The 27337-nt window shown below is 49.5% G+C and overlaps 1 protein-coding gene and 1 long non-coding RNA gene across 2 annotated transcripts; one reads left to right on the top strand and one right to left on the bottom strand.

Moving 5' to 3' along the window:
* Positions 1–9327: 9327 nt before the first annotated feature.
* LOC147374888 (uncharacterized) lies at positions 9328–13425 on the bottom strand. The gene is made up of 2 exons (XR_015161491.1): positions 12381–13425; positions 9328–11384 (listed from the first exon to the last, which is right to left on the bottom strand). It is a non-coding gene; the product is annotated as an uncharacterized LOC147374888 (long non-coding RNA).
* Positions 13426–14089: 664 nt separating this feature from the next.
* On the top strand, positions 14090–26946 carry ACKR3 (atypical chemokine receptor 3). Its single transcript, XM_086394198.1, has 2 exons — positions 14090–14561; positions 25046–26946. The coding sequence occupies exon 2, from the start codon at positions 25072–25074 to the stop codon at positions 26158–26160; it is 1089 nt and encodes a 362-aa protein (XP_086250324.1). The 5' UTR covers positions 14090–14561; positions 25046–25071; the 3' UTR covers positions 26161–26946.
* Positions 26947–27337: the final 391 nt, after the last annotated feature.

Raw genomic sequence — 27337 nt, 5'->3', positions numbered from 1 at the left:
GTGTCACATGTATGCTCACCATCCTTTAAAGAGAATTCTGCCTGAGGCCAGAAAGACCAAGACAGAGGAGCCAATGAGGAAGAGCCAGAACAGTGAGAAAACAGATTCCTGAGGGCCTCAGTCAAGGAGAAGCTGGAAAATGACCCAGCTGCTTGGAACAGAACCCCCAGTTCTATAAATTAAGGCACAGATAGAGACGCACCTGCTTCAAGTCTGAGGTGAAAAGGAAACCCCTCAGCCCTGGGCGTGTTCCAGAGAATACGTGAAACACGGCTGTTCAGAGGCCTGCAGAACCGGCTCTGCGGGTGGGAGACGGGAGCCCACCCCCACCGCACGCCCACCCCAGGCTTGTGTTTAGATGTTGGGCTTGTGGGGAGGAACAGTTTGGTTTGTGGGCATCTGATATGGTAAAACAAGAAGGAAGTGTCTCAGAAAAAAATACAGACTTCAGAAGAAGAAAGTGTTTTCTTTGGTGATATTTTAATTATTTCATCTCAGCTTGTTCCAGCCATTCTGGGAAAACTGTCCAGCACTGTTGTTCCATTGGTGTGGGGTTTTGTTTAGGAAATGCTTTTGCATCTCATCTCTGGAGCATTGCTAAATAGGATCCAGGTCACAGACTCACAAAACGTTCTTGTTGTGGGGGGGGCGGGTGGCAGGACACAGTGTCCTAAGGAGCAATGCTCAGTCATGACTGAGAGTCAGCAGTGGATTTGAATTTCGGGGGGACTTAACCTCAGGGCTGCCCTGGTGGCTCAGCGGTAAAGAATTCGCCTGCCAATGTAGGAGACATCGGTTCAACCCCTGGATTGGGAAGATCCCCTGGAGAAAGAAATGGCAACCCACTCCGGTATTCTTGACTGGGAAACCCGATGGATAGAGGAGCCTGGAGGGCTACAGTCCATAGGATTGCAAAGAGTCGGACATGACTTAGTGACTGAGCACTCATACATGGGACTTAATTTCAAGGAGGAAAGTGTGGTTTGAGAAGCTCCCAGATGGTTACAGTGCCTGCCTCCTTTCTTTTCCTCAATTCCGCTAAAGCCGGTGATTAAGACACATCCCTTTACCCTCAAGAGGCTATTAGTAACTTGGGGCATTTTACATAAATAAAGTGAAGTGTGATTGAGGCAGTGTCCACAGATTTAGGTAAAAACTCTATGGATCCTTGAGGGGGCGATAGATTTTGAATGGTTGAGCTGGGACATCATCATGGGGAACAAGGTGGGTGTATTGGTCCAGGCCCAGATGGGAGAGAGAGGCCACAGGCAACTTGAACAAGGCAGGTTTTAATATAAAGACATTAACTATAGGAGCAGCTACAACCCCAGGGCTGGGACCGGAGACCTCAGTGAAGAGGGCACAGCTAGGGCTCTCTGGTGGCAGAGATGTTGCTATGGCGATGCCTTGCTATCAGGCCTTACCAGAACCCTGTCCATGGAGAAATAGCTCATCAGAGGTTACCCAGGTTTTTTTCTGCTTAAACAAACAAACAAACAAAAAAACACCCAGGGTGCTGCGGAAAGCTGCTGGCTATACCCAAACTAGAAAGCAAAATGCTTCCTCCTGTCGCTCATGGGCTCCCTAGAGCCCCCTCCACCAACAAAGCTGAACACCATGCCAACCAGAAAGTAAACATATTGAAAGGGGTCATACCCATTTTCACAGGATGAGGGAAAAGGTTGAATTTGTATCTGAGAGGCAATAAATAAATGAGCTTGACAGGAGGGTCTCACTGAGTGTCAAGTTTGGAAGGATCTTTAAACGTCCTCTTGTGGGCTTCTCTGGTGGTCCAGTGCTTAAGGGTCGGCCTGCCAGTGCAGAGGACACATGTTTGATCCCTGGTCTGGGAAGATAACTAAGCCCGTGCACCGCAGCTCCTGAAGCCCATGCGCCTAGAACCCGTGGTCCTCACCAAGAGAAGCCAGCACAACGGAAGCCCACGCACTGCAACCAGAGAAAGTCCTCGTGCAGCAGCACAGACCCAGCACAGCCAAAAACAAAGAATTTTTTGAGAGTCTTATTGATTCCAAATACTCATGTCCCCATCATGGGGTGGCCAAGTTGATGAGACATCGAGGCCAAGGCAGCTACCTATGTCTAAAATGGTTAGACAGTCCCTCCACGTACTGAGCCAGCGTCCATCACCGGTTCTGGTCCTGGGGACAATTATCTTGTTGTCCGCCTGACAACTCTTCTAATACACGAACCCAGACCTTCCGCTTTGCTCCTCCCTCAAGTCTTCTGCCTCTTGCAAGCTATGTGTCCTTATGACCGCCCGGACATTCAGAAGCTTTTCACTCCACCAAGCACAGGTATGAGACTGGGTAGTCTCTCCACCCAGAAGTCTGCGCTCTGGTTGTGTGAAATTGAGCAGGACCATTTCATTCATAACTGATTCATCTCACTGGCCACAGTGGTTGACCTAAGGCCTACTTCCTGATCCATGTTAGAAATGGGACTTTTCAGGGACAGTTAGTTAAAAATAGATACTGAGAGCAATGGACAGAAACTCACAGACAGGAAACCACAAATTCATATAGATATAAATAAGTCAATGAATAAACAAAAAGTTTGAGGAAGAATGAGATATTTGCATAGAGTCAAAGTCCCTCCCCTCAAAGTCACATAGGAGAAAAGAGTAAGACAGTGAAGAAGTCTGACTGACAGTTCCTGAACCAAGGGATCAAAGTGAACATCAGTGCAGTAATGAATTAAGGGATCAGGTGGATATTGTCGGTAGAGTAGTAGAACCAAGGAATACTGTTCACCCCCGATGGGCTTCAGAGAGAACACACACCTGTAAGAAAAGTGAAAGTGAAATCTCTCAGTCGTGTCCGGCTCTCTGCAACCCACATGGACTATGGAGTCATGGGATTCTCCAGGCCAGAGTACTGGAGTGGATAGCCTTTCCCTTCTCCAGGGGATCTTCCCAACCCTGGGATCGAAGCCAGGTCTCCCGCATTGCAGGCGGATTCTTTACCAACTGAGCCACAGAGGAAGCCCACACCTGTGAGACTCCTTGCCAAAAATGCATAACCTATATCTAACCACGAGGAACCATCAGACAAACCCAAATGGGAGAACAGTCTACGATATAACTGTCTTGTTATTTTCAAACCTGTCCACACCATGGAAAGACTGAGAAACTGCTAGACGGACAAGGAAAGAGGTATAATGACCAGGGCAAGCCACGATTCAGAGGCTCCTTTTTCTATACAAGATACTGCTGGGATAAATGGCAAAACTTGAACGGGCTCTGGAGACTTGGAGGTATGAACGATTTGAAGTTAGTTTTCTGGATTTGGTGGCTGCTTTGGGATAAAAGAAGAATATCCTTATTTGTGACAAAAGCACATTAAGTATTTCAGGGGGTGATAGAACATCATGTCAGCAACTCAGTCTTAGATCGTTCAGGAAAAGAAGAGTCTTTGTTCTCTACTTATAATTTTTCTTTAAGTTTGTAATTATTTAAAAATAAAAAGGTAAGAGGAAGGAAGGAAAGAAAGAAGTAACAAAGGAAGGAAGAATGGAATCTCATTCTAATTTTGCCTCATATGGTGTTTTAAGCTTTTTAGAGGTATTTTCAAATTACATGGAAACGATAATATATAACCCTATGAGCAGGTATAAAATGTGGATTCTTAAAACCCATAGCAGCTGGAATAATTTTATTAGATATACTCAGATATTTCTTCTTTGATTGTCTTCAGGTTTAGATATTTTTTTAAGCTGAAATTGCTTTTAGACTTTGAAGCTAAAATCTTTATATTGAAGTTTGTGGAATGTTAAATCACAATACTTCTGAATGTTGCCAAAGTTTCAGAAGAATGAGACTTAGTCTGACCTGATGTGCTTGGTATCTCATTAGGCTTTCCACGCTTTGATACGCTCTCCTGGCAAAAGTCTCCTGGGCTCACTCAGAGATCAGAAAACACTCTATTCTGTGTCAAACTTTACAGTGAAGTAAAAGTAGAGGAAGCAGTGCTTCACTCAGAATTTTCTATTCAAGTTTTTTTTCTTTCTTTTCTTAAAATTTAAAAGCTAAGAATGAAAAATTTCAAATATGGAGAACAGCAAGTAATATAACGTATTCCCATGAACCCACCAGTAAGATTTAACAGATGAGAGTATTTTGCCTAAAGAAATAAAAACACTACAGAGACAGTGTGCTGTTCCTGGGCCTGCTCCTGCTTCCTACTCCTGTTCCTCGCTCCATTGTATTTCTCTTTCTCTCTGCTGATGAAACCTTTGTCCTCAGGTTGGTGTATAATCATTCTTCCATCTATGTGGGCTCTTTGAATAGTTCCACAAACAATATATACTTTTCTTTAAGTGCTTTACATTTTTATATAAATAATATCATTTTGAATATATTATATGTGTGTGTGTGTGTGTGTGTGTGATTCTGATGCTGGAAAAAATTGAAGGCAAAAGGAGAAGCGGGCAGGAGAAGATGAGATGGTTAGGCAATATCACTGACTCAATGGACATGAATTTGAGCAAACTCCAGGAGACAGTGGAAGATAAGGAAGCCTGGCATGCTGTAGCAAAGATCTGGACATGACTTAGCAACTGAACAAAAATAACAAATATGTACACTCTACAACTTTTTAGAATTAGTAACATTTAATGAAAATCACAGGGCTTCTCTGGGGGCTCAGCTGGTAAAGAATCTGCCTGCAATGCAGGAGACCTGGGTTCGATCCCTAGGTTAAGAAGATCCCCTGGAGGAGGGCATGGCAACCCACTCCAGTATTCCGACCTGGAGAATTCCACTCACTGTATATGTATAGTCCACGGGGTCTCAAAGAGGCAGACATGACTGAGCGACTTTTACTTCACTTCACTCACAGATCTCAAGTATACAGTTTCATAAAATTTGATAAATATATACACTTATGTCACCACCTGCCCAGTCAAGATACAGAACATGGCCATCCACATCAGAAAATTCCCTTCCAATTAAGCCCCACCCCTATAGGCAACAACCATTGGATTTCTACTATGATACTGTAAATATCATTGTTCTTAAACTTTTCTAATTGCTATGGAGCCTTTGTTGTATATCAACGGACTGTATATTGACTGTAAAATGAACATTTCATGCAAAGATGAGCATAATAAAGGACAGAAATGGTATGGACCTAAGCAGAAGATATTAAGAGGAGGTGGCAATAATATATAGAAGAACTATACAAAAAAGATCTGAATGACCCATATAACCACGATGGTGTGACCACTCACTTAGAGCCAGACATCCTGGAAAGTGAAGTCAAGTGGGCCTTAGGAAGCATCACTATGAACAAAGCTAGTGGAGGTGATGGAATTCCAGTTGAGCTATCTCAAATCCTAAAAGATGATGCTGTGAAAGTGCTGCACTCAATATGCCAGCAAATTTGGAAAACTCAGCAGTGGCCACAGAACTAGCAAAGGTCAGTTTTCATTCCAATCCCAAAGAAAGGCAATGCCAAAGAATGCTCAAACTACCACACAATTGCACTCATCTCACACGCTAGCGAAGTAATGCTCAAAATTCTCCAAGCCAGGCTTCAACAGTAGGTCCAGATGTTCAAGCTGGATTCAGAAAAGGCAGAAGGACCAGAGATCAAATTGCCAACATTTGTTGGATCATTGAAAAAACAAGAGAGTTCCAGAAAAATGTCTACTTCTGCTTTATTGACTATGCCAAAGCCTTTCACTGTGTGGATCACAACAAACTGAGGAAAATTCTCAAGAGATGGGAATATCAAACCACCTGACCTACCTCCTGAGAAATTTGTATGCAGGTCAAGAAGCAACAGTTAGAACTGGATAGGGAATGGCAGACTGGTTCCAAATTGGGAAGGAGTACGTCAAGGCTGTATACCTTCACTTTGCTTGTTTAACTTATACGCAGAGAACATCATACGAAATGCGGGACTGGATGAAGCACAAGCTGGAATCAAGTTTGCTGGGAGAAATATTAATAATCTCAGATATGCAGAGGACGCCACCCTTATGGCAGCAAGTGAAGAACTAAAGAGCCTCTTGATGAAAGTGAAAGAGGAGAATGAAAACCTGGCTTAAAACTCAACATTCAGAAAACTAAGATTGTGGCATCCGGTCCCATCACTTCATGGCAAATAGATGGGGAAAAAATGGAAACAGTGACAGATTTTATTTTCTTGGGCTCCAAAATCATTGCAGGTGGTGACTGCAGCCATGAAATTAAAAGATGCTTTCTCCTTGGAAGAAAAGCTATGACCAACCTAGACAGCATATGAAAAAGCAGAGACATTACTTTGCCAACAAAGGTCCATCTAGGCAAAGCTACGGTTTTTCCAGTAGTCATGTATGGATGTGAGAGTTGGACCACAAAGAAGGCTGAACGCTGAAGAACTGATGCTTTTAACTGTGGTGTTGGAGAAGACTCTTGAGAGTCCCTTGGAATGCAAGGAGATCCAACCAGTCCATCCTAAAGGAAATTAGTCCTATATATTCATTGGAAGGACTGATGCTGAAGCTGAAGCTCCAATACTTTGGCCACCTGATGCAAAAGTATTTGGCCACCTGATTCGTTGGAAAAGACCCTGATTCTGGGAAAAAGACTGAAGGCAGAAGGAGAAGGGGACAACAGAGGATGAGATGGTTGGATGGCATCACCGAGTCAATGGACATGATTTTGAGTAAGCTCTGGGAGTTGGTGATGGACAGGGAAGCATGGCGTGGTGCAGTCTATGGGGTCACAAAGAGTCGGACACGACTGAGAGATTGAACCGAACTGAACTGATTGGACTGTACATGTGTGTCTATTTTTGGACTATTTTGTCTATCTATTAATATTTGTCTATCATGTGAATACCATACCAGATTGATCCTATATCTTTACATTAAGCCATAAAATCACAAAGTGTAAGTTCTCCAACATTCTTTCAAGTTAGTTTTAAATATTTTTAGGTCTTTTCAATTACCATTAAAATATAAAAATCAACCTGTTAATTCTGCCAAAGAATATTCTGGGATTTTGATTAGGACTGCATTGTGTTCACACACAAATTTAGGAAGAATTCATGTATTAACATGTATTGAGTCTCCCAATCCATGAACATGCTTTACCTCCTCATTCATTTTTGAGGAGAGCATAGCAACCCACTCCAGTATTCTTGGCTGGAGAATCCCATGGACAGGGGGGCCTGGCAGGCTCCATTCCCTTTGGTTTCATTTAATTTCTCTCATGGCTGTTTAGTTCTCGAATTTGTTTTGTAGATTCATCAGGATTTTTTCTATGTAAATAATCATGTCAACTGCCAATAAAAGAAGTTTTACATGTTTTTTCCAATGGCAGCCCACTCCGGTACTCTTGCTTGGAAAATCCCGTGGAAGCAGAAGCCTGGTAGGCTACAGTCCATGGGGTCGAAAATAGTCAGACATGACGGAGCAACTTCACTTTCACTTTCTTTCCAATCCATTGCCTTTATTTCTTTTTTTCCTTATTGAGACTAGCTCAGAAACCAGTACAATATTGAAAGGAGATGGTAAAAGTGGGTATCTTTGCTTGTTTTTAATTTTAGATGTAGTTAAGGTATTCAATTTTTTAGCGTTACGTATGATGTTAACTAAGTATTCATACATGCCCTATATCAAGTGTATACATTGGTTATATCAAACTAAGAAATTAAATCTAATCAAGATTATTTCATTTCCAGATTGCTGAAAGTTATCATGAATTGGTTTTAAAGGTTTTCAAATGCTTTTTTATTAATTTAGTGAATTCTATTAATTTTGAAATGTTTAACTGGCCTTGTATTTCAAGAATAAACCCCACTTAATCATGATATATTATACTGTGGTATTTGATTTGCTTTTTAAAAGATTTTTATGTCTATGTTCGTGAGGGATATAGGCTTGCAAGATCCTTTTTGGCTAATGTCTGGTCATTTCTAGTTTGAGTTCTTATAAATAGTCCTCTTATAAACATTCTGGCTTTTTTTTTTTTGCTGCAATATAACACCTTTAAGTTGTGTATTTATGTTGCAGTGGAACTTCTGGGTCATAGGGTATACGTATGTTTAATTTTAGCAAATCCCGCCAAAGTGGTTGTGGTATTTTGCACCTCCACCATCCGGGTAGAGTGTGTCACTGGATGTGTGTGCTGTGAGCTACTTTCTGCTAGCCTGCAAAGGGTCAGGTCCAGAAATTGAGAATGAGCATTTAGAAACTTCTAGAAATGTGCCAGTGGCACACGCATCCACAGCTGGCAGCCTTGTGTGACAGTGCAGACTGACACTGCAGATGGCACAGCTGCCTGAGGGGCCCCAGGCAGGGACTTCTGTCCGGGTGCTTCTCGGTGGACCACGTTCTGGTTTGCAATGCACGGGAGCCTACAAAGGATGCTGGTCTTCACCGCACAGAGTTTGAGAAGCAGGGGTGTGGGAAAATTCTGGCGGTTCCACAGCCTTTGGTAACACTCAGTCATCTCATTTTATTCTTTCTGATGGGGGTCCAGTTGTCTGGCCCCGTTATTTTAGTTTGTATTTTCCCTATGACTAAGGAAGTTGTACACTTTCTGTTATGTGTTTAGGTCATCTGGAGATCCCTCTGTGTGAAGTATCTACCTGTTCACATTTTTTGCCCACTTGCAAGGTGTATATTTTTTCAGTTGAAGTATTGTTGTCATTCAGTCGCTCAGTCATGTCCGACTCTTTGCGATCCCATGGACTGCAGCACACCAGGCTTCCCTGTCCTTCACCATCTCCCGCAGCTTGCTCAAACTCATGTTGATCAATTTGGTGAAGCCATCCAGCCATCTCATCCTCTGTCACCCCCTTCTCATCCTGCCTTCAATCCTTCCCAGCATCGGGGTCTTTCCCAATGATTTGGCTCTTCAAATCAGGTGGCCCAAGTATTGGAGCTTCAGTTTCAGCATCAGTCCTTCTAATGAATATTCAGGATTAATTTCCTTTAGGGTTGACTGGTTTGATCTCCTTGCAGTCCAAGGGAATCTCAAGAGTCTTGAGAATTGAAATATAGTTGATTTCTAATATCACGTTTGTTTAAGGTATGCAGCACAGCAATTTACACACACACACACACATATTCTTTTTCAGATTCTTGTCCCTTATAGGTCATTACAAAATACTGAGTATGGTTCCCTGTGCTATACAGTGGTCTCTGTGGGTTATCTATCTCATATATAGTAATGTCTATATGCTAATCTCAAGCTCCTGGTTCAATGTTAATGTTTTAGGTTTCGCCAAAACCCTGAACCTGGACTCTTTCCTAAACCCCACCCCCGACTTCTACGAGGGAGAAGATGAGCAAAATAGGAGGAGAGCAAAACCCTGATTTGAAAGTGAGATTTGTCTGAGTTTATTCAGGTCATATTTATGAGCACTCAGCATGAGCCAAGCGTCGAGTGTGCCCACAAGGACACAGCACTGAAACAGAACAGGCACATTCTTGCTCTGCAGGAATTTACACTCGAGCGGGTAGAAGACAAGAACAAAATGATGACTTTGGATTGTGAGTAAGTGTTACGAAGAAAGCAAAATAATGAAGAGAGTAACTGGGATGGAGGGATTCTTTGGCTAGAGTGGAGAAAGTGTTTCTAAAGCAATTGTATTTAAGCCTGGAACAGGATAATGAGAAGAAGGCAGCCATATAACAATGACTAGAAATAGCATTCCAAGAACAGAAAACATCGGGGGCAAAGGTCCTGAGGTGGAAACAAGCTGGTCCAGGTCTTGATTAAAGACTATTCTCCTATGTGGGTCAAATCTGATAAGTTATATGCCCCACAGGCCAAGTGTAGTGGATGCTGGTGGTATTCCCCCAGGTCCCCTTGACCCCTTCTAGTTCTGTGTACCCCCTTGGCACCCTTAATGTGGGTTTACTGCCCAGGCTTGAGACTGGGTAAATCTATGAGAGGCTGACCTCGATTTCCTAGAGCAGCTTTGCCCACACAGGTTGAGAACGGGAAGTATCTGTGGTTATATTCCCCGACCCATCACCCAGCAGTCCAGATCCACTGGCTGAAGGATACAGGACAGGAAAACTAGCTTCCTTGCCTGGGGTTGGCACAAATTAGGGTGCAATTTAGGCTTCAGAGAGACATCAGGGATCAGGCTACAGGTGAGAGACAGGTCAGAAATGGTATCTCTGGTTATCTTTCCCCCTGCACTCGCCGGCTTCTTCTGGCAGCACTTCCTTAATACATCAGTGCCCCCTGAATTCTCACCCAAGAGCCTGCTTTTAGAACCCTGATACACGTTTTACATTTAAGAGTATGTGTTTCTGTGCTGGAAAGCTAGGCAAACCAGGTTGAATCTCCCTCTTTTTCACAGGCAGTGACCTGCCCAGGGGCAGGCTGCCCACTCCCTCTGGGCCTTAGTTTCCTCCGTTACAAAAGCAGGACAAAAACAGACACTTTAGGTTAAGGGCTGCTGTGACTGTTAACTGAAAGAATGCAACGCTTAGCACAGAGACTGGCAAAAGTCACACACGCACAGCTGTTATTGCACAAAGTTTAGGGAAGAGTTCATAAAATGTTGCAAGGCTTTAGTTTTATATCTTCAAGGGTGTTCTGTGTCACCAGAATTTGGCCAGGGCCAGGGGATGAGGCGGGAGAGAAATAGCCTTTCTGGGACCTACAAGGTGCCTCCAACTTTTTCATTTAAGCCTGAGAGTGAAAGTGAAAGTCGCTCAGTTGTGACTTTTTGTGACTATTTGTGACCCCATGGGCTATACAGTCCATGGAATCCTCCAGGCCAGAATACTGGAGTGGGTAGCCTTTCCCTTCTCCAGGGGATCTTCCCAACCCAGGGATTGAACCCAGGTCTCCTGCATTGCAGGTGGATTCTTTACCAGCTGAGCCACCGGGAAAGGCCAAGAATACTGGAGTGGGTAGCTTAACCCTTCTCTGGTGGGTCTTCCCAACCCAGGAATTGAACAGGGGTCTCCCGCATCGCAGGCAGACTCTTTACTGGCTGAGCTACCAAGGAAACCCTAAGCCTGAGATGCACCTGCCAAGAATAGAAGGTTCTGTTATAATCACTTTAAAGACAGGAACCTAAGCGTCCAAGGACATAAGATGCCTAAGGAGACATGGTGTGCAAGGCAGGCTCTAAATTAGACCCATCGGACCCCAGCCCAGCCTGGGACCTCCATCCCCTTGAGGGCAGGGCTCTGTCTTCCCTTCCAGGTCCTCTCACCACGCCAGGCATCGGCATCTGTGGTTCGGGGTGGTGGGATGTCCAGTCCTGGCTGAGATGACTTCCGCCAGGCCAAGCCTCTGGCTGGTTCCAGGAATCCATAACACCTGGTGTGATGTGCTGAGGTTGCAAGGAAGCCCCCCCCGGGGCTGGGTTAGTCTTCAGCCTTCGGGCAACGGTGCGGGGGAGCCTCTGTGGGCCACGTATGCAGTCATCAGAGACCACCCTCTCTCCATCCTACTGTGCCTCCTGAAGCTCCCACCCTGCCCGCCATCAGAGACCACCCTCTCTCCATCCCACTGTGCCCCCCTAAGCCCTCACCCTGCCCGCCATCAGAGACCACCATCTCTCCATCCTAACTGTGCCCCCCGAAGCCCCCACCCTGCCTGCCATCAGAGACCACCGTCTCTCCATCCTAACTGTGCCCCCCCGAAGCCCCCACCCTGCCCGCCATCAGAGACCACCATCTCTCCATCCTAACTGTGCCCCCCGAAGCCCCCACCCTGCCTGCCATCAGAGACCACCGTCTCTCCATCCTAACTGTGCCCCCCGAAGCACCCACCCTGCCCGCCATCAGAGACCACCGTCTCTCCATCCTAACTGTGCCCCCCGAAGCCCCCACCCTGCCCGCCATCAGAGACCACCATCTCTCCATCCTAACTGTGCCCCTCGAAGCTCCCACCCTGCCCACCATCAGAGACCACCATCTCTCCATCCTAACTGTGCCCCCCTGAAACCCCTACCCTGCCTGCCATAGCTCTGGCCCTCCAGGATCCCTCTGAAAGGGAGCTGGGGTTTCGAGGCAGGAGGTTGATGGGGCCACATCCACAGGCAAATCAGAGCCCAGTGGGGACAGCTGCTCTATGGGGGTCTAAAATCCCAGGTGCAGATTATAGACAGGGAAAAAGAGGGGCTTGGCTGAACACCCCTTCACGGCGCCACTGAATGAGTAGTCAGGGCTAGGAACGGGTCAAGGAACTATGAGTTCTGGACAACCCTAGGCACAGAGACCCATTTCTGCTTCTCGGAGTTTCCCATGGGGCTAATCAAACCCATTCTTCCCCAACTAACCCCTCCGTTAGAAACGCAATCCTCCCAACAGCAGGGCAGACTTCCAAACGTTCCAAGAGACATTTTGGGTCCCAGGGGGATGGATTCCTGTTCCCTTGCAAAACCTGGCTTACTTACCCTCTCAAATCCCCCAGGACTGGGCTCTCCGAGAGGACTGGGGGTGGGAACAGCCAGGGGAGTACTCGGACCCGGGAGGGTGGTGGGCGGGAGCACGCAGCTCTGCACGAACTGAACCAGTACCAGGATCCCTGCGCCCTTCGCCCTCCTCTGGATGCTGAGCCCTCTCGGGCCCCACAGCATCTGACCTGAAGTGGGTTCTTTTTTTTTCTTTTAACATCTAGTTTGTGTTTTCCTTCCTCTGCTTTAGCGACTGCATCCTGTCGCACTGGTTTTTCTGCGAGGAGGCTTGCTTTCTTCGCACTGGTTTTTCTGCGAGGAGGCTTGCTTTCTTTTCAACACAGCACGCCTAATTGAGAGCAGATTCAAACCCATCCTGCCTTTTGCTCTGGCCCCTGGAACCTGCCAAAGGAGAATCGTGTTCACTGAGGGACAGATCAAGTTCATAGACATAGAAGGTCAGCCTGTGCGTCGCTGTCTGGAGGAGGGCAGCTCTGTCCTGGCTGCCGCCGCGGGCATTTGTCAGGCTCAGACGCAGGGTCACTGCCGGGAGAAAACAGGTCCAGGAAAGTCCTGAGCGTGTACTTACAGACTCCCCCAAATCCTGCGTGTGTGCATCCTGGCGGCCTGGGTTTTACTTCACAGTCACTTTCACTGTGGGAGCTTGGAGATGGGGCTTCTGGTGCCCAAGAGGCAGGGCAGGAAGAAGGTCCGTGCCAGTGGTTAAGGACAGCGACCCGATGAGCCGGGACAGGGTGGGCAAACCCCCTCTGAGAGCCTCCCGGAGCAGGTGTGCTCTTAGCTTGTATTTTGGAGTGATTTCACTGTGCTGGTGAAGTTTCATCTAAACAAAATATTTCTTTTGTTGAGGGCTTTCTGCAACACGGAGGCCTTCTGGCTGCCCAAGAGTTTGACCTCCCTTCTCCAGACTCGGCATTTCGCTGTCTGCTGGTATTTTTAGTAGAAGCATAAAAAGAATCTCAGAAGGTTTGGGCTGGGGAGAAGGGAGAGGAGGACTGGGTGCCTGCTTACAGTGACTTGAGCCATGGAACTAACGCCAAGAGGCAGAAAGCAAAACAGAAGCCGCAGAACAGCAGTTACTCTGGGGGAAAGCTCAGTAAGCATGGTTTTAAAAGTGAAAGTTCAGGTCCTTGTCTTACCCTTGATTAATCTAAATAGGGCAGTAGAGGTGATTATTATGCGAAGCACATTTTTAGGTCTAATTCCCCCATGGACAGAACTTCAGCCACCCACTTCTAGATAAGAATGTATATGTCAATAATAAAAATAAATATTTGCTAAATTAACCTCTGAACAGGACATTATCAAAAGACATGTCTGATACCTCTAGTGTGTGTCTGGCACTAGGTAGGTGGTTCAGAACGTTATTTTCACCAGACTTTCAAGATTTACAAATAAAAGAATCTAAATAAAATCTATTACAAATGTTCCGTCCCCTCCTTTGGGGGTAGTATGATGTGGTACAGATTCATTGCTCCCCTTCCAAAACTGTTGCTTCTGTTTTGGAGGAATTAACAAAGACAACCCAGGCTTAATAAATCAACACCGAAGTTCAGAAGTTCAGAGCAATTTGTCTTGGGAACAAAGTCTTCCCTAGAGCTAAGAGGCATTCAAAGGAATTCTTCTTGTTAATGGGATTATTAAAGATATCCCTGAGACCCAGATAAATATTTGATGATTTGGCAAAGTGCTGGGGTTTCTTTGCCGATGTTTCTTCTGCTGACGCATCTCCCCCCTCCACCTGGGGTCTGGATCTTGTAGCTTCATTAGACTCTGCAAATGAAGGCAGGCTGGGATTTCCCCAGAGTATGCTTGTGTGCGAGAGTTTGGCCGGAAACCACAGATCGGGGTTTACAAGAGGGGTGAGGGTGCGCGCGCGCGTGCAAGTGTGTGCGTGCATGTAAGCATGTGTGTGTGCGCGCGCGCGCGCACGGAGGGTGGATGGCCGGGGCGGAGGGATGGAGGGGGAGGGGGGCGGCCCGGGAAGGGAAGCAGCAGATGCCGGTTACAAAGCTGCCATCTAGAGGCCGCCCGCCCGCAGTGTATATAACGCGAGTCTGCAGCCCCAGAAAGCTCACACTTGTGCAAACTGCTCAGCCCTAAGGCACCGAGCGCCTGAACCCAGAAGGCGAGCCGGAGTCGGAGGAGCCCAGCCGCCAGGTAAGGAAACGCTGCTGGGTCCGCAGGGCGTGCGGACGGCGGGCAGGGGTCTGCTCTTAAGCGCAGTGGTCTTTTTCCAGAGCTCTTCTTTCTAATAAGCTCTGATGGGTGCTGGCGAGTCCGCAGGTCTGGTTTCCGAAAGCCCAGGCGGCGTGCTGCCTTGCGAAGTGCGGCTGCTAACTTGGGGCTTCCCGTGGGCTGCAGAAAGTCAACAAGGGCTGTTTTCTGAAGTGGAAGGCGCTCTCTGTGTGTGTCTGTTGGACTGAGGAATCTGAGGTTCATCTGCAAGCAGACTGTCCATCCCTCTTGCTCAAAGTTGGCATCGGGGTCAGCTTAGCGCCGCTGCCTACCTGTTTTCTCTTCTGTCTCTCCACTGGGGAAACAGTTGGCACTAAACGTGTAATTCCAGAAAGATGTGCCCCTTACGAAGAGGCGTCCTCCAGCGGAGAAGAAAACTGGGCTGAGAGTCTTTGTGGGTCCAGAATGGGTTTGAATTCACTGCTCTGGAAGATTACCAGAGCCTGTAAATCCGGAAGCTATAAGAGTGAATGTTAAATACAGCCCGGCCCTCTTGTCTCTCCACTGCATCCTTCTTAATCTGACTATTTGCTGTTCGCTCAGAAGGTGTTAAATCTGACTTCAGTTGGGAAAAAAAAAAAGGCACACACAAGTCTAGGATTTTGCACTGTGATTGTACTCTTGAAGTAAAAAACATGAATTTTGTTCGATTTTGTTCGCCTGCATAAAGATCTGAGGAGTGACTCAAAACTCTGCAGTGAGGTCAGGCTTGGGTGGTTAGCCAAGACTTGGAAGTTCCAGGGAGAATGAGAAGTTGTAAAAGTCAGACTGCCTGTCTCCCTTTTTCTTTCTCTCTCTGTCTCTCTTTCTTTCTTTCAATTCATTTGCTCACACCAGGATCATTACGTTTTCCAGACGTAGAAGGGCCCCCCCCCAAATGGTTTACAGCCCTTTGAAGGTATTTGATGCCCTGACATCTCCTGAAACATTCATTCTGCAGAGTCTCAATGTGGTAACTTTTTCTTTTCTCTTTAAACGGGCAGATGTTGCCTTTGTGTGGCTTTATTTATTCCAGGGAAATGCGGAGATCAAATAGCCTCTCCGAGAAAGGCAAGTGGAGGCGGCTGGTGTCTGCGCTTCACTTTCCATAGATTTTAAATGGATAAACTGCTTGCCCTTCTTTCATCAGCCCTTGAGCTTCCCCAGATGCAGAGCCTTTTTCTAAAGCAGAGTTGCACATGGGGAGCTCTAGCTTGGAAACAATTTGCTCTTTTTTCCCCCAGTCTCTGCCATAAACACTCCAGTGTGCACCAACTGTGGAGCTCCATGCCCCAAGCTCCTGGAGATGGGGGTGGGGGAGGAGGGTTGCTCGGGATTTGGGTGGAAAAGCAAAAGAAAATTGAGACTTGCTGCTGTGTTTTGCTGCTCATCTGATTTTTTAAAGGGATGTGCATTGCAGTTGTCATTTTTTAAAAGTTCTGGAAGGTACAGTGCAGGGAGCATGCAGATGCTTAACTGAGTCAGGACTTCCGAGGTTATCCCATATTAGCAGCCAGTCTTGAGAGATTGGAGAAGGTATTATGGTTTTTAATCAGGTCCAGAACAGGCAAAGTATAGTCTTTCTGGATGGAAAAAAAAAACCCAAAACAAAAAAAACCTACTTAATCAGGAACAGTGGCTTTTTGTCTGATCACTCCAGGCAAAGAGAGAGGCTCGTGTTTTCCAGGAGACACCAGGGAAATTGGTTACTCAAACCTGAGACTGAAAGAGAGTCATTCTGTGAACCCTAAGGGTAACCAGGAGAAGGAAAAAACCTTAAAGGTTTTAGGACTTGAGATGGTTCTCAGTGGTTCTGCAGAACACGAGTGGAATTCCGGGCTAGAAAGTATTTGTATTTTTCATCCAGGCAACCACGGAACTTGGTTTTTATTCAGGGACAGAAATAGTTTTAGAAGGGCTTCCAGACAAATTGCATGTGTGTAGGTGGAAATTTGTGTGTCATGTCAAGTGTTTTTAAAGTCCAGGAAATTATGGCTCTGGGAGACATATGTTTTATTAAAGTGAAAGCAAGCAGAAAAAAGGGAAAGAATGAGAAAAAAGGGGGCAGTCCTCTGATTTTGAATACTTAATGGTTTGCTGCTGGAATCTTTGATCCTTTGGTTACACAAGAATCGACTCAGCTTAGAACTGGAAAAAATGTCGTTGCTTGGTTCTTCAAGTGATGAGAGAGTTGCGTGTTTTCATAGTGAAAATTTTGCGGAGCCCTAAGCAGATTTGGAAGCTGACTCTGCTTTTTTGTTCCGAGGTGGAGGGGCTGAGACCGCCTTGGGTGGTGCCCACGGGCAGGGGACAGATAAAGGGGGCAGGGCCAGCCACATGGCTAACACCTCCCAGTTCTCTTACGGTCCAGGAAACCTCTGTCACGTCTGCTCCTAGTTTTAAGTCTAAGATGGGAACCCCACTGTGTGTAGCCCAGGGTTTGGGGTTGTCCTAGGCTGGCTAACCCCCCACCGCTCATCCTGCTTCTAAGCTGGGTGGGAATTAGGGCTCTGGTTACACCCGCCAGCCCAGAGGGCAGCCTTTGTGCCGTGGGAACCTCTGGGTCTGCCCTCCTGGGTCCTGTGCCGCTTCCCAGTCGGGCCGCTGAGCACAATAGAACAGATCAGGTTTCTGGACATGGGGTTCGTTCTCTTTCCCCCAGTTCTCCCCGTGTATCAATGCGAAGTGTCTGAGGACTCTGGAAATTGATGGCCTCTATCTGGATTAGGGTTTGGATTTCTCTCTCTCTCTCTCAAACGACTCAGAGCAGTGCTTTCCTTGTGAAAAATAACAGCAGCCAGGATGGCATTGTTCTGTTTGTTTGACATGGGGTGGGGGGAGACAGACTGCCCCCCTGCCCCAGCTCTGCTCGCAGTCCTAGCAGCTGGCCTCCCAAGCCTGGGCCAAAACTCTCCTGGACGTTCCCATAGATTTAATGCAGGATTGGTACGAAATGAACAAACCCCAGAGCTGTGCAGTTTCCTAAGGACTTTTAGCACGGGTGCTCTGGGTCAGTCCAGAGGGATGGGGTGGGGAGGGGGATGGCGGCACACATGTATACCCGTGGCCGATTCATGTCGATGTTTGGCAAAAACACCACAATATTGTGATTAGCCTCCAGTTAAAATTAATTAATTTGAAAAAAAGAAAGGAATGGTGCAGGTCTTCCGTATATAAATTGCGCTCCTGGAGTGGAAAGGGCTGGGCTTTCGCAGGCGACCTGCTTCTGTGTCCCCCTAGAGAGTCCCTGGGGTGTGGGGAGGGTGAACAGAGCTGGTTTCAGCCACACCCCTGAGTTTCTGGTCCTGCTGCCTGTCTGGCCTCAGTTTCCAGGTGCCCAGCGGTGCGGTTAGCTAGGCTGGGTGATCGTGTTGGGACAACACTGAGCTGCTCTGTGAAATTCCACCCTGGGAGGACATGAGTTGAGCCCCAATTGCAGAAAAGCCAGTGAAAAATGTCGCCTGCGGGCACAGATCCTGGAGAGCCCAGGGTCCCCTCGGCGTCCAAGTCGGTGCCCTGGGTGGCCCGGCCCATGTCACCTTCTCTGCACTGCACCCAGGCCTGACAAGCACCTGGCTTCCCCTGCAGGCCTGCTGCCTCCTCCCTCAAAAGCCTTTTCTGCCCCAAAGCCAGGCCCTTGCTCAAGACCGTGGTGGCTCTCGCACGGACAGGCTCAGCCAGGTTCGGTGACCCTCCGGTAGCACATCCCTGGCCACCCCAGCACCCACTTTCCTCTGGGGGGTCCCCATTGGTCACTGGAGCGGAAGTCCCTCTCCACGCTCCAGCGATGTCCACGCTGCTTTCCCGACCTTCTCGGTTAGCTGGCGGGTCCCCAGGGGTGGGTGGGGAGTGATGATTCTGGTCTGTTATTGCCCCAGAGCAGTGCTTCTCACAGAAGGGGCTCCACAAACATTGGCAGGCATAGAAACTGGTGAGACTTAGCTCAAGGGAGGCTTCCGGAATAGTCTCCTCGGGGCTCCTGTTTCCATTGATAATCTCATATTTCTGGTCTCGGGAGCTTGATTCACTGTTGATTCATTGATTATGAATTCACTGAACACGTGCTTTGTCCAGGCGCCATTGCTGGCTGCCCTGTACACAGGCAGTAAGATGTCGTGGGGTGGGGGCTTGAGCAGGAAGGAGGGGGACCGGGGAACAGCCCAGTGAAAAAGAGTGGAGGTATACGGCCTGGCTGGGAGGAGGTGGGAGTAACAGAGGGCATAAATGGGGAGATGGGGGCCTGCCTGGCTGGCCGGGAAGGGCGTTCCAGGTCTGTGACTGGAAACTGCTCACATGCTGAAGGCAGTGTTGGGGAACTCCGGTTGGGTACCTGAATGTGGGGCCGTCCGTGTCCTGCAGGGGGTGACTGTGGTCCAGGGGAAGGACATGTTCCTTGCAGGCCAAAGCACCAGCCCATGGAGACCCTGAACTTGGAGATGTCTCGTTCTGGCTTTGCCCTCAGCTTGCCGGGTGAGCGCAGGGAGACCACTGGGGGCAGCTGAATGTGTCAGGCCGCTTGGAGCTGTGCTGTGGTCGCCAAGGAACCTTGATTGATGAATAATAAGCCCGAGAGACGAGGGGACATCTCCCTTCCAGCAAATGGGGATGTGAGTGGTAGATGAGTCTCTTACAGATGCCAGTGTGGGGTTAGGGGGTGGGGGTGACGAGGTGGACAGACGCTGGTTCTCCATCCTCCAGGCCATAGGAAAATCTACTTCCTGTCCTGGTGGCAGTGTGATGCTCTCTGGGTGCAGATGTTGGACCCAGAATCTACAGGAAGTGATCCCTATAGAGGGAGCTTGGTGAGAGAAACCAGTACCCATTGGGAAAAGGGGAACGAAAAAAAAGTGATGCTGATTACTACTTTGTTTTCAGCGGGGTCCCTCTGGTCTAGAAAAAATGGACCACGAACCACCATTGTTCTGTGGGATGTTCGTGCCTCTAGTAAAATTTCCATAACTCTTGATGCCAAGTTTCAGATCACAGAGAAGTGTGTGAGGTGAAAGCCACAATCCCTCCTTTGTCCTCTTATCCCACACTTCCAGCCCAGTTTTATATTCACTGCAGATCTTTCCCCACGCTTTTACGCATACATGAGTGTGCACCCAGTCACTTCAGTCATGTCCGACTCTTTGTGACGCCATGGACCGTAGCCGGCCAGGCTCCTCTCTCCATGGGATTCTCCAGGCAAGAATACTGGGGTGAGTTGCCGTGCCCTCCTCCAGGGGGTCTTCCTGACTTAGGGACTGAACCCGCATCTCTTGCGTCTCCTGCCTTGGCGGGCAGGTTCTTTACCGCTAGTGCAACCTGGGAAGCCTCTTATGCACATACATGTACCTATCAAAATGCACATAATTCTTGTGTTTTTGGCATGTATATATGTGTAACTTTCCATGTTCATAAAAGCATCCCCTCTTTCTTTATACAGCTGTATTATATTCCAGATAGTGGTTTGCGGTCCTTTATGGATCGACATTTATGTTGTCACCAATTTTTTTTGCCGGTGTATAAATAGTGCTTCAATAAACATCCTTGCATCTTGGGAATATTTATTTTGAGAAGAGAATGTGTGAACTTGTGAGATCAAAGAACTGGAGGAATCTTTTATCCCAAGCCCGGTTGCTTTCCTTCCATGAGAAATCTTTACGCAGATGTTATTAACCTGTGTCAGAAGTCGTCTCTCATTCTCCCGCCCTCCCTGGTTGGGGCTCTGAACCCCAAGGGACGCAGGTGGTGGACAGGTGTGACTGTCACCCAGAGGTCCCTCCTGAGCTCTGGCCCAAGCCGACAGGAACGGAACTGCTGGCTTATTGCAGCAGAGGGGGTCTGGTCCACGTGGATTGGGAGTCGGCTTCAGACCCTGGGATCCTCAGCCTCACCACAGCCCTTCCTGCCATCACAGACCGGCCACATGGCCTGGAGATGTCACCGTGTATACGAGGATCACGGCCCATGCTTCCCAGTTGGCATAGGCAGTGAGCCCTCCAGTTGCATGGGATGACCCCTCGCTTTTCCTGGGGGCAAGTGGAGACTCTGGTGAAGGGTCTCGGGGGGTTGATGGGATGTCCCTCTCACCCCTGCCTCCCTCAAGTTTGCCAGGCCTTGGGGAGCCAGGGGTCTGGGTAGACGTTCTGCAGTTGCTGGATCACATCTTTGTTCAGGTCAGGGTCTTGAGAGCATCACCTGTTAAATCTAAGACAGTGACTTCGGAAGTTTGTTGTCTTAGGCGCAGGGACCACCCACGATTAGCCTCGGGCCTCCTGGACACACGCTCAGAGGCCCACCGACTGCATTCGACGTGACCTGGCAGATGTCTTTATACGATACTATTCTCTTTTTCTGGAAAGAGCCCTTGTTTGTTTCCAAAACAGAACAGGTGAAAAATGACAGGTGACGTGGGCTGCGCTCTCCTGCAGCATTTTCCCCCCTCTTTGGCTTCCCGTTTAGATCTGCAGGGGGCTGGATTGCTGCACTCCTTGCGTGCACACCTCCTCTCTTGCGGCCTCTCTTACTTCTCTGGACCCCTGGAGCCTCTGCCCTGGGAGGGGAGGGGCCGGTAGGCTCCCTGGTAGAAGGCCGGTGGGCACGGCGCAGGCCTCTGGCTCATCTCCTGGGCTGGTAGCTGGTCAGTGATTGGTGGTGGATGATCGGTGGACCAGCTGGCTTTCAAGCTCCAGCATGGCGCCCCCCAAGCCTCTGCTGTACCCCCAGCCCCTCCTGGAAGGTTCCCCACACTGCCCAAGAGGAAACAGAGAGGACTGTGGGGGAGGGGGGGCGGTGGACCGACTCTTAAGTCACCTTCTGGTCCCAGAGGACCAGTGATCATTAAGTCGGGTTTTCATTGTCCAGAGGCCAGAAACCTAAGGACCCGATGGGGTCCCTGAGCCCTTCCCTACCTTGGCTGCGGCGCAGGGGACACCGAGGGCCGGCCCAGGCCCAGAGGTGTGAGTGTGGACGGTCTGCTGTGCGGGAGATGTGGGCCCTGGAGGGACACAGACTCCTGGTGATTCCTGTAGACCTCCTGTGCCCGTGGGCCCCTCCGTCCACACTGAGCCATGCCCCTCCACCTGGGTGCTGGGGGGTACGGCATGTCCAGTTAGCGGGATGACTCCTTGGGGGGAAGACAGAAGTGGGGGCGTAGCATCTCAGTCAGGCTTCCTTTTTCTCCAGCCCCCGTGCACGGCGCAGACCCCAGGGATTCTGGCTGCATCTGTGGAGGCCTCTAGTAGGGCTGTGCCAGGGCGGGCAGAGGAAAGGACCCTCAGCCAGGGCCCAGCCCCACTCTGCCCGCCTCTGTGGGGCAGCAGCTCGTCCTCCGGCTGAGTTCTGCAGGGACCCGGGTCAGATGAGGTCATGGGCTGAAAGTGCTTTATAAGCTAAAGTGAAAGTGTTAGTCGCTCAGTCACACCGACTCTGCAACCCCACGGGCTGTAGCCCGCCAGGCTCCTCTGTCTGTGGGATTTTCCAGGCGAGAATACCGGAGTTGGGTTGCCATTTCTTCCTCCAGGGGATCTTCCTGACTCAAGGATTGAACCCATGTCTCTTCTGTTTCCTGCGCTGGCAGAAGGCTTCCTTGCCACTCGTGCAGCCTTTACCACTAGGCCTTAGGGAAGCCCATGCCATGCTGCAAGTGTGTTTCATGGATCACAGCCTGGTCGTGGCGAAGGGGCTTGTATTACTCAGTGAAGCTATGAGCCGCGAGTCCATCACCCCAGATGGACGGGTCCCAGTGAAGAGTTCTGACAAAACGTGGTCCACTGGAGAAGGGAAGGGCAGACCGCTCCAGTATTCTTGCTGTGAGAACCCCATCAACAGTATGAAAAGACAAGAAAATATGACACCGGAAGGTTGGAACCCCCCCCAGGTTGGAAGGTGTCTTGTATGCTTCTCCCAAAAGAGCAGAGCGCAATTACTAACAGCTCCAGAAAGAATGAGGTGGCTGGGCCAAATAGGAAACGACGCTCAGCTGTGGATGTGTTTCATTTTAAGGAGATGGGAAAAAACGGGGTCACACCTTACAGCCATACAGGAGAGTCAAGCCCAAATCCTCCCCTCCCTCTCTCCTGAAGGCGAGGGTGCAGCGGGCACCATCAGTTCCTGGCTGCTTAGCAGCCCAGGGTGGTGGGAGGGTCAGGAGCACCTTGAAGGCAGGATCTGGAGGTGGCTGCCCACCGCGAGGGCTGTCCAGGCCTGGTCTCTCACAGGCATGCACTGTGCGTCCATGTCCGCTTGGGGTCCTCCAGCTGCATCTTCCACAGTCTCTTAGGAGGATGAGTTTATTTGTCCTGACTTGACCTTGGGCTTCCCTGATGGCTCAGCTGGCAAAGAATCCACCTGCAATACGGGAGACCTGGGTTCGATCCCTGGGTTGGGAAGATCCCCTGGAGAAGGAAAAGGCCACCCACTCCAGTATCCTGGCCTGGAGAATCCCCTGGACTGTGTAGTCCATGGGGTCGCAAAGCGTCGGACACGACTGAGTGACCTTCACTTCATTTCACTTCAACTTGACCTTGCTGATTTTCCGTGTGTGCCCTCTGGTCAGGTTTTGCCTGACCAAGTCGGTGGTCCCAGGGCCTGAGTGTCCTCTGGTGATGGGGGGAGGCTCTGAGGACCACCAGGTTTCCTGGCCTCGGGCCCCGTGGCTCCACCACCCCCTCCTCAGAGGTCCAGCTGTGTCCAGCAGCAGCAGGGGATGCTGAGGCCTGGTCAGGTCACCTGGAAGGGAACCAGCGGCCACTTGCTGCTCACAGAGGCAAACAGACAGCAACTGAGGGCCATCTCCATACCTGTGGTCCTAGGGCAGGTCCTCAGCTGTGAGTCTGGAGGCTGAGGTGGCCTTGGGCGGCAGCAGGTGGATGGCCTCACTTCTTGGGCGTCTGCTTGTTTCCCCTGGAGGTAAAGGCATCAGCTCGCTGTCTGCGGGTAGCTCCTGCCTTTCCCCCCTCTCAGGGCGGGACATTGACCACTTAGCCACTTGGTCAGTTTTGAATGTGGAGCAAGAAGTAAGCGAGTCCGTGCTTTTTGATAGGTCAAGAGAGGGGATGGATGCGGTTTTGAGTTTCTGTCCGTTAGATTCTGTCCTCAGCCCTTGAGTTCTTAGCCCTGGGAGATGGGGGCTGGTGCGCTGAGAAAGCAGTGGCAGATGACGGATTAACTAGACTCACATGAAACGCTAATGAGGCAGGAGCCCGAATCCCAGCCCAGGACGGTCTGGTCACCAGAGGGGTGCTCTCCCAGCTGGGTCTCTGTGGACTGTTAGCCCGGCCACTGGGCCCTGACTCAGGGACCATCCTTCCCCATCCTCCGGGACCTCTCATGTGTAGCCTGGAGTCCAGTTTAGATGAACTTGGCAAATAAGCTTGGCTTGCAGTCGGTCCTTACCTGCGACGGGAGAAGGAGGAACAGACTCCCTACTCTAGATGGCAATGCCCAGCCGGGCACCCTTGGGCCGAGTGTTTTCATTTTACAGCCCCTTCCTGTGGGGACGCAGTGAGGCTGTCCACCCAGGGTGGTGGTGGGGGCACTTCAGAGCCTTCAGGTGGGCGGGTCAGCAGGAGAAGACAGCCCTGGGCAGCTCTCAGAGCTGGAGTCAGTGGGCCGTCATCCCCAGGCACAGTAACGCCTCAGGCCGGGATTCTTCTGGGTGTTAAGATGGTGCCAGTCGAGAGTGTTGACCTCACGCCAGATCAGCAGGGAAGACCATTAGGAAAAGCCAGTCCCTCCAAGACCCAGCTTTGGGTCTTGGTACAAGTTGCTGTCAAAGCAGTTGGACAAATAAAAGGTGGAAAACCAGGCAATGGCCCACATTAGGAGATGGCTGATTGGTGGCTCTGAGTTGAGAATCACATGGCAAAGTCAGAGACTGTGGATGGGGGCGCAGTGAAATTGCAGGGCAGGCCACACACTGTCCACACCTCCAGAGGTCTGCAAACCGCAGGCAGCCCGACACGGCCAAGCAGGACGCTTGTTACTCACCAGTGCAGGGAACAGATCCACCCCCTGCTCTTGGGTATGTGGGTGAAATGCCTCTGCCATCCGCAGGGGAAAGTGAGCTGGCCACAGGCACCTCCCGGCTGAGGCTCAGCTGCCCGACGTCCCTCTGACCCCCCAGAATGTGTCAGTTTCACATCCGGGCACAGCCCAGTCTGGTGACCTCTTGAGAACACAGTCCTGCAAAGACAGAGGAAGCGAATGCTTTCACTCTTTGAGAGAGATGGACTCACATGGTTTTAGAATGTGGGTGTGTTTTGCAGATTCTGTCATGGTCAGTTTTGTTCTCTCCTTTCTTTGCAAAGTTACTTGGGAGCTACTGTGAAACCTCTGAGCAGATGGGGGTGCTGGGAAAGCGCTTTACAGGCCTGGAGCGTTTGCTAAGGGATCCATTCTGCTCTTGCATCTTTTAAAACTGTATTTGCTTTTGCGCGCAGGCCGTTCAACCGCTGCCCTTGACACCATGGATCTGCATCTCTTGGACTACTCGGAGCCGGGGAACTTCTCCGACATCAGCTGGCCCTGCAATGGCAGCGACTGCATCGCAGTGGACACCCTGCAGTGCGGCCACATACCCAACAAAAGCGTCCTGCTATACACGCTGTCCTTCGTCTACATCTTCATCTTTGTGATTGGCATGATCGCCAACTCCGTGGTGGTCTGGGTGAATATCCAGGCCAAGACTACGGGCTACGACACGCACTGCTACATCTTGAACCTGGCCATCGCCGACCTGTGGGTGGTGGTCACCATCCCTGTCTGGGTGGTCAGCCTCGTGCAGCATAACCAGTGGCCCATGGGCGAGCTCACGTGCAAGGTCACCCACCTCATCTTCTCCATCAACCTCTTCGGCAGCATCTTCTTCCTCACCTGCATGAGTGTGGATCGCTACCTGTCCGTCGCCTACTTCGCCAGCACCTCCGGCCGCAAGAAGAGGCTGGTGCGCCGTGCCGTGTGTGTCCTGGTGTGGCTGCTGGCCTTCAGCGTGTCCCTGCCCGACACCTACTACCTGAAGACCGTGACGTCCGCCTCCAACAACGAGACCTACTGCCGGGCTTTCTACCCCGAGCACAGCGTCAAGGAGTGGCTCATCAGCATGGAGCTGGTCTCCGTGATCCTGGGCTTCGCCATTCCTTTCTGCATCATCGCTGTCTTCTACTTCCTGCTGGCCCGCGCCATCGCCTCCTCCAGCGACCAGGAGAAGCAGAGCAGCCGGAAGATCATCCTCTCCTACGTGGTGGTCTTCCTGGTGTGCTGGCTGCCTTACCACCTGGTGGTGCTGCTGGACATCTTCTCCATCCTGCACTACATCCCCTTCACCTGTCAGCTGGAGGCCTTCCTCTTCACGGCGCTGCACGTCACGCAGTGCCTGTCGCTGGTGCACTGCTGTGTCAACCCCGTGCTCTACAGCTTCATCAACCGCAACTACCGGTACGAGCTGATGAAGGCCTTCATCTTCAAGTACTCGGCCAAGACGGGCCTCACCAAGCTCATTGATGCCTCCCGCGTTTCGGAGACCGAGTACTCCGCTTTGGAGCAGAATGCCAAGTGATGACGCCCCGCGCGGCCTCTGGACCTGTGCGCTGGGCTGCAGCGGGGCGACCTGCTGGGCTGCCTGGTTTTCCGGAGGAAAGCCGAGTGGCTTCGAGCTTGGCGACCCTCATTGGCGTGGAGAGGGGCAGCCTGCGTCCCTATGGCTCCTTTCTCGCTCTCGGCCCAGCGTGACCCTCGCGGGGCCCCTGTGACAAGCCCCCGCTGCTCGTCACACCAGCTTCGGGACAGGCTTGCCTGCACTTCTGTAACATACGACTTTTCTGTGCTGCCTAAAGGTTTCATAATGGGGATTTGTATTTAAATCTTAAGACTCTATTTTTCTCACTCTTGATGTACCCTCTCAGTGTATTTGAAAGTTTATATTTTAAATATCGTATGGGAGGTATCCATGCTGACATGTACTCAGTGTCGTAGTTCTGAGGTTAGTTTGACTTCCGTTTTGACTAAGGATGACATTAATTGTTAGCTGTTTTGAAAGCCTCTCTCTATATAAATATATATATATATATATAAAAATATATATGCCAGTCCTGGCTGAAATGTTTTATTGACGATAGTTTTATATCTGTGTGGTGCTTTGGGCCGGTCTGGGATACAGAACGAAAACTGCTCTATAATGCAGTTTGTGACATTAATATTATTGTAAAGTGACATTAAAAATAAGTGCAGTGACACTATCCCAGTCTGTAACACGGCACGCAAAACAAACCCTTGTATTCCAGAGAGTTCTTTCCATTTGTAAGTTATTATTTTTTTTTAATAAAGATGTTTTTTTTCCTAAAAAGGTGTTCAGATCTCAGTTTTCAAAGCATGTTTAGCATTCAGGCGGCATGTTTGATGATGATATACAAATATTTACAACATAGGTGATCAACCTAATAAATATGTTTAAAGAAAGGAATACTGTCAGAAAAGCAAATCCCAGGAGGTTAACTTGGATGAAATTATGTGAAAGGAGGAACATCTGAGTGCGAGTGTTGTGGTTTAATTTTTTTTAATTTCTGCCTATGTGTAAGGGAGGGGAGCTGGTTGGTAGGTGCACTTGTCAATGCAAAGTTGGTAAAGAAAAGTCCCAGTCTGCCGTCTGCCCAAAAGGGTTGAGGGCCTGGAACTCACCCTCGTGTCCGCCAGGCCTTGAACCTTCCCTGCTGAGGCTCTGTGGTTTAAGTCCTTTC

The sequence above is a fragment of the Bos grunniens genome, chromosome 3 (assembly GCF_055505025.1).
Source record: "Bos grunniens cultivar Pamir isolate PY7600 chromosome 3, Bosgru_T2T1.0, whole genome shotgun sequence".
NCBI lineage: Eukaryota > Metazoa > Chordata > Mammalia > Artiodactyla > Bovidae > Bos > Bos grunniens.
The sequence above is the reverse complement of the archived record's forward strand: the minus strand, read 5'-3'. Positions and strand labels throughout refer to the sequence as shown.

What these genes read in the sequence shown, in the direction of transcription:
- ACKR3 (XM_086394198.1), top strand. Translation starts at nt 25,072, where the DNA reads ATGGATCTGCATCTCTTGGACTACTCGGAGCCGGGGAACTTCTCCGAC.